Genomic DNA, 13467 nt, shown 5'->3' with positions numbered 1-13467 from the left:
AAAACACTTTCTTTTGGACTTTCTTTCCTGCTTTCCTTCAAGAGTAGTTCAGATTGGATTTTGTTTGAAAGAAGTCAAATACAGTGTCACAGTGCCATTTGCTAGCATACATCAAGCTAGTGGCCTGTACAACTGATAAGAACTCAGGACTGACAACAACCCAGGTATGAACAATTAAACAAATCCTCCCCTGTGATCTAGAGGCGGACCATTTGGCTTCAGGCCCAGGTTGTAAGTTAATTAGAATTACTGCAAGTCATCTTGCCAGTGGGTGGTGGTTTATAATGGCAACATAAATTTTGCCTTGTTTTCTGATTTGCCCTAGAGATTGCTGGTCAATAATTAGTACCCTAGCTCATCTAGTCTGTCTGGCATCAACCAGAGCCTGAACTTTTCCATCATCGTTGTGTGAGAGGTGAAAATGTTGCTTTTACATATACTAAAGAGGTGTTACTTTTATAAACATAAGTATACATGGGACAATGACAATGATTGCCTTCTAAGTTATAAAAGAAGGTATCTTTAGGTATTTTCATAAGGTGTAAGATTATATTGAGTTATCTACACACATAAACATATTTTAGTGCACAAATATGGGATTTAAAAGTCAAAGAATAACATATTCTTTAAGTTTTATTATTTAGCTACAATATAAAAGTATTCAAATATACAAACATGATTATAAACTACTACATCACCTCATCACCTATTATTCCCCTCTAACCCTTGACCTTTCTTCTTCTGCTAGCTCATTACCAGCTTTTAAATGGGATATGATCTCAGAGCAGGTGTGCTTTTAATTGGGATATGATAAGAAATACAAAAGTCAAATGAGATATACTAAGCATCATACTTCCATCTCTCTTTGGATTCCATCCAACTTAACAGGCTTTCAACCTCATTATATTCAAGTATAGATTCTATGTAAGTGTAGATACTATATATGGACTTTATATTCAGAGTTCACCTACTAAATCTTGTGATTCTGCGAAAAGTATAATCACTCATGTTCAATATATGTATCCTAATGCTTCATGTGTAAATGAATCCTGCTATAAATGTTATTTTCTCAATTTAAAGTATAAAATAGCTAAAACAGCTTGCTTCTCTAGACCCTCAGTAGGTGCTATTAAGCAGAAACTCCATTAGAAGCTTCTTAAGGCCTCTAGCTAAAGTCTTTTTCTAAGATGCTTCTGAAGCCTGGTTTCAATAGTCATAAACAGTAATGGAACATGAGTTCTTGTGCCAAACAGACACCTGCTGATAAGACGGCCCCTAGCAAGCTTGGGATAGTGTCTTCAAAGCAGGGGAGTGGGTCAGGAAAACCTAGGTTCTTGTGCCAAGAGGTACCCGCTTATAGGAGGCTAAGATCCTGTGCCAAGATAGAAGGCCTTTGGATGAAGGGGTAAAATATGATGGTGTCGTCACAGTAAGATAAGGGAACCAAAGACATGGAAGGTGCATGGATATATATCATGAAGACACTAACAAAGGGTTGACAACTAAGAAGAACCAAATATTAAATACAGGAAATGACCATATAGAGATGTATTAATTGGAGGAGATGCCACCTGGTATATGACATAGTATGCCTAGATGAATTGAAATAGGCTATGGCCCTCATCTCCTAGCCAATAGAGAACTGAGGGAGGGATTGGATGGTCCTGAAAAAGTAATATAAACTGTTGTAGAACAAAGGAAGGGTGTGCCTACTACTGGGTAGACACCCGATCTTGCAAGACCGTAAACCAATAAAAACTTTGTTACCTGCTTCACTAACTTTGTCCAGATTATTTTGAGGGTCCTTGGACCCACGTTTCTAACAGTTGTAGCTCTGAAGAGATGAGAAGTTGAGATCTTCAAGAAAAGCTACAAGGCCTGCTTGCTTGCCAGCATGTTCAAGGGGGTTGAATGGCAGACATCTTTAAAGAGCAGGGGGAAAGACTGGGTTTGCTATTTTGTATTTTTATACGAGAACAATAAAAAAGGAAGAACAAGAGATCTGTTCCACAAGATCCAAGAAATAGAAGGAAAGTTTAATACACCATTAGGCATGCTGAAAGATCAGAATGGAAATATCTTAACTCTACTGGCCAAAATAAAGAAAAAAATAGGAAGAATACACAGAATTATACAGAAGAATGAAAGGATGACAATTTTTTAAGAAGAATCTTTTGAAGAAGTATTTCCATGCTGATCTACAGTTTTAGAAACTGAAGTGAAAGCAGAAATGAAAGCAATTGGGAAAAACAAGTCATCAAGATCAGATAGAACAGGGGTAGGGAACCTGTGGCTCTCCAGATGTTCAGGAACTACAATTCAATTGGTCATGCTGACAGAGGCTGATGGGAATTGTAGTTCCTGAACATCTGGAGAGCCGCAGGTTCCCTACCCCTGAGATAGAATATCAATAGAGCAATTCCAAGCCACAGAAACAGAAACCATCAAAACCTTGATAAGACTATGCCAACAAATATGGGAAACAAAACTATGACCATTGGAAACAGTTGCTTTATATTCCAATTCCCAAAAAAAGGAGATGTCAAAGACTGCAACAACTATTGGACCATCACATTAATTTCTGATGCAAGTAAAGTGATGTTCAAAATATTTTAACAAATACTGCTACCATATATGGAATGAGAAATACCTGATGTTTAAGCTGGATTCAGAAAAGGAAGAGGCACTAGGGTTCATATTGTAAATTTTAGAAGAAAATCAGTTTGTTTCATAAATTACAACAACGCTTTTGACTGTGTGGGTCATGAAAATCTATGACATCTGATTTTTTGATATGCAACATGTACTCTGGACAAGAGGCTACTGTTAGGACAGAATATGAAGAAACAGAATGATTTCCAATTGGCAAAAGGTGTTAGACAACGACATACTTTATCTCTCTTTTGCTTCAATCTGTATGCAGAACATATAAGAAAAGATGTATTAGATTCCGATAAAGGTGGAGAGAAAACTGAGAGAGGAACATTAACAACTTAAAATATGCTGATAATACTACAGAAAATAGCAAAGACTTGAAAGGGCAGAAAATAGCAAAGACTTGAAATGACTACTGTTGAAAGTTAAAGGAGAAAATGTAAAAGAAGGACTACAGCTGAACACCAAGAAAAGGAAAGGCTATTGGAGAATTATTCATCTTGAAGGTAGACAATGAAGCCTTTCTATACCTTGGCTCCATGATCAACCAAAAGGAGACTGCAACCAGACTCACAAGGAGACTGTGACTAGGAAGGGCATCCATGAAGGAGCTACAGAAGATTCTTAAGAGTATGGATGTTACTGGCAACCAAGATCAAGTTAATTCATGCTGCAGTATAGTATTCCTTATTGGAATGAAAACTGGACAATGAAAGAAGAAAACAAATTCCTTTGAAATAGGGTCGTCATGAATTGAAGTGACTTATCACCACTTTACACATTTTTTTTTAACAGAAACAGTTTTTAACTATTATTGTAAGCTGACTTGACCTGTAAGGAAAGGCAGGATATAAATGTTTTAATAAATAAGTAAGAAGAATTAGGAAAATGCCCAACTCCTGATTGCATCTTAATGTAAGATAAATGATACACCCAATACTTCCTACATTTTTTTACTATGATCTATAACCTTATTATACATAAGCCACGGGAAGATCCACTATTAAATCTATTAGGTGTTACAAAACTCTTGCTCATAACTGCTACACCAGTTTCCTTCCTTTTCTCACTCCGAGACTAGCAATACAACTGAAATTACATCCTGTTCCTGCTTTGTGAGGTACCAGAGCTAGCCACAGTGAGTTTTTCCTTTGACAGTTTCAGGCTCTTCCAAGCAAAAATTTGCAATGTGTGCTTCAAGGGTTAAGTGTGGTATTGTACTGCCTGTACACTCAAGAGGAGCCAGAGTGGTGCAGTAGTTAAGAAGAAGAAGAGGAGTTTGGATTTATATCCCCCCTTTCTCTCCTGCAGTAGACTCAAAGGGGCTTACAACCTCCTTGCCCTTCCCCCCTCACAACACCCTGTGATGTAGGTGGGGCTGAGAGAGCTCCGAGAAGCTGTGACTAGCCCAAGGTCACCCAGCTGGCATGTGTGGGAGTGTACAGCTAATCTGAATTCCCCAGATAAGCCTCCACAGCTCAGGCAGCAGAAAGGGGAATCAAACCCGGTTCCTCCAGATTAGATAAACGAGCTCTTAACCTCCTACGCCACTGCTGCTCCTAGCTTGACACAAGAGTGTCAAGCTAGGATCTGGAAGACTCAGGTTCAAATCCGCACTTAGGCCATGGAAGTCACTGAGTGAGCTTGGGCCAGTCAAAGTCTCTCAATGTAAACTCACAGGGTTTTTGTGAAGATAAAATGGAGAAAAGGAGAATTATTTAAACTGCTCTGGACTTCTCCCCACTGGGGAGAAAGGAGTGGTATAAACAAAGAAATTAAATACCAATGTATATGAATCAGGAAGGGTGAGCAACTGGGGCTGTCTAGTTGAGGCACACAGTAAAAGACCTACATATTTGATTGTTACACACAGTGATTTAAAAAGGAAAATTATGATAAATCTTAGGTGGAAGTGGGTGTGATTCATGAATTTACTATTTGAAACTACCCTGGACATGTGCTATAGAGTTAGAGATACTGGTCACAAACACATTACTCCTTTTTCAGGAGGACAGTCTCAATGTTTTCTATACTCCCTACTAGAGAATCCATAAAGTCATAACATCCTGTATAATGATAACAAGTGCCAAACACACCTGCTTTGTAATAGCGAACTCTCTGCAGTTGAGACCAAGACAAAGAAAAGCTGCTGCCTGGGAAAACAGCAACAGAAACAATCAGAGCAGCAACCTTCTCTCCAGAGAGGCTTTTCTAAGGAAGAGTGGATAACAATTGCTCTCTTCTTGATGGGAGTGTTTGCAATGGAAGGGCTGGAAGCCAGTTCTTCATTCCAATTGTTCCATTCCAATTGTTCCATTCCAACATTCCAAAGAGAGGCCATTGCAATCACTGAGTAGACTGTACAACAGCAGCCATCCTGGGACAGACTAATGGTCTATTTCCATGGTGGCGAACCTTTGGCACTCCAGATGTTATGGACTACAATTGGCCATGTTGGCAGGGGCTGATGGGAATTGTAGTCCATACCATCTGGAGTGCCAAAGGTTCGCCACCACTGGTCTATTTCATGCCACCCTTCACCCTTGCATGCCACCCTCCCTGTCTCTCCGCTAGGGTGGGTGGGCCATGTCCAGATGCTGGCACCCCTGCCCCTCCCTCCGCGAGGGTGGGTGTGCCATGTAGACCTTTTTGTCACTAGATGAACAGTGCAGGCTTAAAGACACCCCCCCCCCCACCTTGGGCAACCAGCATTCAAGAGCAGTATACCTAGTGATGGGATTCAAATAATTTAACAACTGGTTGTTTACAAGCACTATTTTAACAACTGTTTCTGCCAAAGTGGTACGAACCCGCTGAATCCCACCACTGAGTATACCTCTGAAAATTAAGGTTCCAGAGGGCCTTCATAGCTTGTTGTGTTTTTTGTTATGGAAATTGTGACTCTAAGGCTTGGGTCTTCCCAGGCAGGAAAATACAGCTGAGATTATCTCTGAGAGTGACTCTTAAATGAAGCTGTGGAGTAGGAGAAATGTGTTTTCTACTAGAATAAGAGTGGAAACTAAAAGGGTTAAAGGGTTTTAACAGATTAATGTTTGTTCAAGAGTTTCCAATCATGAGATAAGATGATAAAGAGAATAATGTGTGTTCAAGAATTCATCAACCACAAGATGAAAACAGATGATATAAAGATGTTAGTTCAGAATTATGGGGAGGAAAGTTCCAACTGCAAGATAAAAACAAATGATAAAAAGAAAGTGTATAGGCTAAAAACAAATGTGTGAGTAATAATTTTATTTATTTATTTATTTTATGAGGCTTTTATACCGCCCCATCCCCGGAGGGCTCTGAAACTCACACAGCTGCTTCGACATAAACCACAAGCAGAGGGTAAGAGGTCACGTAAAGGAGCATGCATAGTTAGCTAATGCATATTAACTTTTATGCCCCAGCTTGAATAAGAAGCAACGACAATGAACATACAGGAAGAATTTGGGAGGGGGAAACATATCAGTGAGCAACATGGAAATAGGTGGATCGGAAAGCTGTAACTCCAAGTACCCTTAGCCAATGAGGGAACAGAGAGGGTGTGGTGAAACCGAGAGAAGGGAATAAATATGCTGTGCATGTGTTGTTTGGATGGAGTCTGCCCATGTAAGGATGACTCCCCTTTCTTTGCAAATAAAGCTACTTAAACTTCTCTTCTGTTGGCTTGATATTTGATCAAGAAATATTGGGCACCACAAAGCTATGGTAAGCTCACAAAAAGTAACACCATCACAATAGTGTGGGCCAGCAATCAGAGCCATATGCTCATTGATTCTATTCCCCATTCCCCTGTTACCATACCCCCTGGCATAGCCGGGGGGGGGGGGGGTGCTTATTCACAGGGATCCCTGTCCACATGCCAGCCTAAAGGGTGATGCTGGCATTGCAGAGATGGGGAGCCCATTCTCTGGCAATAGCCAGGTCTAACTACAAGAAATTCCAGGAATTGTTTTTCTGTTCCCATGCTCTCGCCAAGGAAGAATGCGTCCTCAACATGATACAGTAGCTCTGCTGAATGGATACTCATTTCCAGCTACAAGAAGACTCCTATGTCATTGTCTCCCCTGATTATCTTAACCCAGATACTCCCTTCTGTAACTAATGTCTTCTGACCACCTAACAATACACTCTATTGTTTCTCAAACACTGTTTCCTTAGGTTTCATTCAGATGCTTCAGATAAACTAGGGAATTCCCATCAGCTTCTGTCAGCATGGCCAATTGGCCATGCTGGTAGGGGCTGATGGGAATTGTAGTTCCTGAACATCTGGAGAGCCGCAGGTTCCCTACCCCTGATCTACCCGGACACCTCCCAGAGGTTGTCCTAACATCCCCCAAAGGTTGTCCTGACAACCCCAGAGGCAGTGTTTCACCCTATAAATATCGTACCCTCCAAAGGACCTATCGCCCAATACCAGTGACACCTTTCCATCTTTGTCACTATGCCCAAATCGTTGCCCCCTGGAACCAAACATTGGCTGTTTGGCTCTGAACCCTAGATCTTCTTCACACTGCGATCAGGTCATATTACCTATATATCCCATACCCCTTTCTATTCCAAATCTATTTTCCAACCTATCCATATCTTAGGAAGTCTGTGTGTGCATGTTTGCTGCACTGAACCAAGTAATTGTAAACCCCTTATCCCTACAATAAAGACTGTAAAATTTGCATTATATTCTTCTCTGTGGATTTTCTTTGAAGAGCTGATCTTCGTGTACACTGGTATTAGAGATTCCTTACCCAGCCTCTCGCAACATTAATAACCAGTCTGCTCAAAACTAATATTCCTCACAATATTTAGAGACTGTGTCTCCACCCCCTTACAGGTGAAAACCATGCGGAGGAAACAGCATCTATACTAACACAATTTGCCCAACTACTGTTTTAGAATACAAGGTATCTTCAAAATAGCATTCTAGCAATAGTAGCCACAAACCATATAACCTCCTACAGATTACTGAAAACATGGCAGCTGCACTGTGATTCCTGCAGCACTTGCATGGAGGTCATTGCTAAGTGTGAACTGGCCGTTGGTGTAAATGTGACACTTTGGTTCCTAATAATATTAACATGATGAGGTAATTTAACCATAACAATCCAAGGCTAAACAGGGATTTACAATGCACACATTTTGTACATCCCTCATTAACATGAGAATTCTGAGAATGGGTGAGGGGCATATTACACCTTTGGGAAAGTACCATCAACACTTTCCCCACCCCAACAGATGCTACATGCATCTGTGTTCAACCTGCACTCATGATGCTTCATGACAGCTCATACAATAGAGATGTTTCTTCATTCCCTTTGAATTGGTTATTTAGGTAGGCAGATACAGAATATCACAGCTGTAACCTACTCCTAGGGCTTAATTTGACACAGATCTCAGCCTTAAGTGCAGGAAAATTAAGAGTTTTATAACTGAAGCTACTTCATGTCAAACACTGGTATCTTTAAGCAGTTGTTAGCAGGTTTATATTCTGTTCAAGTACAATTTTTTCTACCAGCTCTCAAAGTTTCACAGTCTTCACCTGCAGAAAATAATGGACCATTTTTCAGCTTGTGGACAGTCCCCTTACAAAAAAAAAACATTCAACCAGCCCCACTGTTTTTGGATTAAGAGCCAGTGTTGCCCAGACATTATCTCTATAGAGGGTATAAAGTACATCTGAGGGATCAGTGGTGGCGACTTTCTTGCACTCCAGATAAGCAGGTCTACACGACAGCCCCTGCCAGCATGGCAAATTGGCCATGCTGGCAGGGGCTAATGGGAATTGTAGTCCATAACATCTGGAGTGCCAAAAGTTCGCCACCATGGCCATAGTCGATTCCATACAGGGCAAATATAATGGGTGCAGACACTATAAAAACCAATTTTGGGGGGGGAAAGACTTCACACAGGTCCTACCCTCAAAATGAGTCTGCCCGGTTTTATTTCCCTCAACCTGGATTTTTCAAAAATTGCTGAATGAGCAAACCTTTTGAAAAATCCCAGGTTGAAGCCGCTCATGAGCAAATGGTCAGGCAGGAGGCACTTTATTTCCCTCCCTCCCACTGCACCATCCATGGTCAGGAAGAATCTGCTTGCCAGTGCCTTGCCATTCCAGGGTGGTCCCTTTTTCTTTTGCGTGTTGCACCTGTATAGCTACATGTGTAGCTATGCAGGTGCAGCTGATTGTACAGTGGGATGATCAGCATGGCTGTGGGGGTTCATTTCTGTATGCCTGCTTAGCTACACATGTGTAACAGGACTCTTTTTTTTAAAGGAACATCTCCATGTGAAGGTGAGAAAGCAACCGGATTATTTTTAGGGGCTTCAATCACTGCCTACACAGCACGCATGTGAACAGGAAAATGGGTTCCTTTATAATGACTGCAACCCACTGTACATTTGCTGTGTGGAATCCACCCATGTGTTGCAGCATCATGGACTGCAAAACAAAGGGCAGAGGACATAGTAATCCTAATTCTAGTTGAGCAATCTGGTCAGAATTCCAAAATACAGCAACAGCAGTAAAGAAAATGGGCAGGATGGAAACGCAGAAAATAAACGGAGGTGGGAACTCTGCCTTCCTTCAGTAAGTGGGTGCAACATTGTGCCTTACGCTCAGAGCAGAGCCCGTAACTCTGTGGCTCAACACATGATTTGAATATAATGTCTCCAGCCAAATTGATCCAGCATCTTTTATTAAAAGAAACTCAGGTGGCAGGACTGAGAAAGATCTCCCCAGTACCAAGCCAGATTAACCATTGTTTTTTTTATTTGTAAAGCCGACACATCCTTTCTGGCCACATTTCAACACAAACTACTAAAGGCCCGCCTCTATTGACTCCTCCTCCTGGGCTGCAAAGCGAAAGCTAAAAACCGGGCATGTTTTTATCAGTCGCACAATTTGCTTCTCTAAAATTCTCACTCCAGCTCCCCCAAAGCTACATTCTATTGAGAAAACGCTCCTTCTTCAGATTAGAATAAAATCCGAGTACGGCGCTAAACCACCGGCCAGCCACATACTACCTCTCTCAAGACAACAAGGCATAGAAGGCAGTGGTATACAACGCCGCAGGGAACCAGGTTTTATACACAACAACAACGATTTTGCCAACGTGAACCAACAATTTCGTTAGGGCCACACACCAAGAAAAGCTCCCGTGCTTTTTAATAGTTACACAACATTGAGAATTGCACCATCAATAGGGTTTCGCATCATCGTGGGGGATTCAAGATGATCCACACCAAGCGTTGTTTTCATTTTTTTTAAATATAACTTTCAAATGCAAGAAATTTCCTATGGTCTTGGCCTAGCACAGGTAGAGCTGCTTTCTAAAGACAACCCCCCCGAGCTCTCTATTTCCCTGCTACGTGAGAAGAAAATAGAGTTTTATTTCGGGGAAGGGTGGGGGGAGACAGCTACAGGAACCTTTAACTTCACTGCCAGCGATCATCTCTAACAGAGCCATGGAAAAGGAAGAGAGAAAATGGAAACTTGGAGGGCGAAAGAGAAACCAACTCCACCCCCAAATACAAGCGGCAGTAAAGGGAAATCGGCGCTTAGCCTTGCCTCCTACCCTTTTGTAATTAAATCTAATTTTCTCACCGAGCACGGATTCCACCAACAAGCCCACCCACCCGGTCCCCTCTTACCGCACTAAGAAGGATACCACCCTGTGCTTGCACAGCCGCCATTTTAGCTGAAATACAAAAGCCGCAGCAAGCGAAGGGAGGGGAGAAACGCTTCCTCTCTCCCAACCCTCTCGGATCTGATTTAAGGTACTTCCGGGGGCGGAGACTCAATTAGTGAAATAGACTTTTCCTTGGTTTTTGTCTTTGAAGGTTAGCCTGGAGGGGTCGATATTGTGCTCTTCTGATCTTGCATTGGCTTGGGAAGCTCTACACAGGAGCATGCCCACTAGAGAACTTGCATTTCTTCGCCTTTTAGTCCCACTGTTTACATTTTTTTCTCCGTGTCCACGTGGGGTAACGTATATGTAAACATTTCAGTTGATAACGCTATGCGTGGGCTTTAATATGAAAAATGTAGGATCCAGATTAGGGATGCTAGCCTCCAGGTGGATCCTGGAGATCCATCAAAATTACAATTTATCTCCAGAGCACAGAGATAATTTTCCCTGGAGCCGTTGATTACTTTGGAGGTTGGACTGTATGGCATTGTACTCCACTGAGGTTCCTTTTCTGTCAGGATCCATCCCCCAAAGCTTCAGGAGTTTTAAACTTGGGTCTGGCACTCGTCGCCCACCAGAGAAGAACTGACCCAGTCTCCATTTTTCCAGCTTTCAAGTTTTGTATTTTAATGACCATATTTTCTAATTACAGTTGTTACAAAAGTGAATCCTAAATTGTTCACAATTGCTTGAAGTTGCATTAAAACTATGACAATATTGTTGTAGTATAAAAAAGAACCCCTCGCCACAAGTAGCATTCGAAGGCAGTATACCTCTGAATATTAAGTTTCCAGCTAGGACATGCTCACTCCCACCTTGATTTTACTGACAGAAACCATGGTTGTTATCCTGGCAATGTTGCTGCGGTGGTCTGGAAGCCTTCACAATGGCCATTGAAACAACCAGTTTCTTTAAAAGTACAGGCACTGCTTCTATTGGCCCAGGGGGAGAAAATAACCCTCATGGTGTTTTTTTAAATAAAGATTTCCATTTTTTTCTGAAAACCTGGGGCTTTTCTCAGGCTTATAGAAATGTGTCTCACTGTTACCGCCAGTAAATAGCCAAAATATTTTCCTGAGTCGAGTTACCTGAACTACACTGGCTAAGGATCAGAACAAAGAGACCAGTGTTGTCCAAAAGCCTCCACAAGGCTTGGATAGAATGTGCACATACAAACGTGCTGATATTTTACATGATTTCCTTCTTGCCTTTGCCCCTTTTAAGGTTTAATGTAAGCCCCCTCAATGTTGAATTCATTAGCTACCCAATGTTTAGGAGTATACTCTAGTTAAATTAAGGTTTTGTTACTGTTAATTTAGGATACTCTTGCTTATAAGTATATGTGTAAAAGCAATAGCTTGTAACATCTGATATTAAGAATCAAGGAAGCTAGCCTTGGAGTTCAGTTTGGGCCAACACCCGGTAGATCTCTTTAGCAGAAACAAAGACCCCTTTGGATTTACAAATTGAATCTGATAACGGCACCCCAGATATCCCAGCCGTTGAAGAACATGCCAAGATCACCATTGGACCATTTGAACTTTCTTTTGTTGCGGGACTGAGGCACGGGAGCCTCACATCATAACTCAAGAAAGCAGCCCATCTGATAACCAGATTCTTGGGTGCGTTAAACAGGCTCACCCAGTTTTATGAATGGACTCTCTCCGCTCTCCATTTCAGCACTAGCGTAAAGTCTCGCAGGAAGACGCCTGACAGCGAGATTTCATGGTCCCATTCACAAAGTTGTAACTGTATCTTTCCTTTTATATGTTGATGTTTTTGTATTGTTGTATGGTAAGGGACCTGCCCCCTTACCTGCCCCTTTGCCCTTTTTGATGTAGGTGTATAAAAGTTCTAGCGCTTGGCTATGAAGGCGCGATTCCCCTGCCTGAGCTGTTACCACCACCTCCGAATAAAATACTTCACTTTTGACGAACACCGACTTCCCGCGCCTCACTACGTTGCCTGAGCTGAAATCACTTAATGTTACCCGAGCAGCAGTGGCAGCATCCTCATGCCTCCAGTCACCTGCTGTCTGTCTGTTTGTCTGTCTGCTGTCTGTCTGCCTGCCTGCCTGCCTGTCTTTGATAAACTGCCCACCCCCAAAGGGCTCTGGGCTGTGTACAGGACATGTTAAAATGATATAACTAAAACAATTTACAAAGTACCATTTACAGTTTAAAACCCAATGTTACAGAATAACACATAAATATAAGAAATCAGATGGCAAGGATGGTATTTCATACTCATCACTTTGAATATCCATATATTGTACCATGTTGAAAACTGGACATACTGAAAAACACATAACCTAGATGGACTTGCAGTGAACAAATCTCCTTCTATTTCCTTTTTCCCTTCCCTAAAAGCCTCTATAGCTTTATTGTTTTTCATACTTCTTTCTTTCCTCCCAACTGCCTACCAGCCTATCTCTCTTCATCTGCTCCCTTGTTTTCAGTTTCCTCTCCCTGGCAACCTATTCTTAGGAAAATTATGGCCTAGTTTTGCTGTCCTGGCTGGTGGCACACCCAATTGAGTGTAGGGGTTCCTGCAAGGATTCATGAAGGGCATCTCAGTTTCCCCTGTATCCCTTTACACACACTTCTGGTAGCTCTTTCCCAGTTTCATTTTCTCCTGCGCACTTCTGCTTATAATCCATCTTCAGCTATTTTTATGATTTACTATTATTTACTTATTTACCAATTTTTGTCCACAGCATGAATCCAAAACAGTTTACACCATTCTCTTAATTTCATCATCACAACAGCCTTGTGAGAGAAATTGGGCTGATGGTGTGTTACTGGCCCAGGATAACCAAGTAATCTAACTACTACACAACACTGGCTTGCGTGTGATAGCTATTGTTGAGCAATAGCAAATAACGAGATCCGAGTGAGTCTTGGAAATTGTGTTGCCTAGTGCTTGTCGGTGGGTCTGGGACTGATGAGTCTTCCCACAAAGCCCTCCTTATCTTTTACTGGCAGATACAAAGGCTTTAACTGGCAATACTGTTGTAGTTGCCTAGCAACAACCATATTTATTTATTTATTTATTGGTTCCACTTTTATACCGCCCTCCCCCAAAGGGCTCAGGGCGGTTTACATCACAATAAAAGCGGATAACA

The 13467-nt window shown here is 41.6% G+C and overlaps 1 protein-coding gene across 1 annotated transcript in view; it reads right to left on the bottom strand.

Annotated features, from left to right (window-relative positions):
- Positions 1 to 10429, bottom strand: part of MORC3 (MORC family CW-type zinc finger 3) — a 36998-nt gene extending 26569 nt beyond the window's left edge. The window contains exon 1 of the mRNA XM_048495473.1: positions 10306 to 10429. Coding sequence (XP_048351430.1) covers positions 10306 to 10347 — 42 coding nt within the window. The 5' untranslated portion in view covers positions 10348 to 10429. The remainder of the gene's footprint in view (positions 1 to 10305) is intronic.
- Positions 10430 to 13467: the final 3038 nt, after the last annotated feature.

This window comes from Sphaerodactylus townsendi, linkage group LG04, assembly GCF_021028975.2.
Source record: "Sphaerodactylus townsendi isolate TG3544 linkage group LG04, MPM_Stown_v2.3, whole genome shotgun sequence".
Classification (NCBI taxonomy): domain Eukaryota; kingdom Metazoa; phylum Chordata; class Lepidosauria; order Squamata; family Sphaerodactylidae; genus Sphaerodactylus; species Sphaerodactylus townsendi.
The sequence above is the reverse complement of the archived record's forward strand: the minus strand, read 5'-3'. Positions and strand labels throughout refer to the sequence as shown.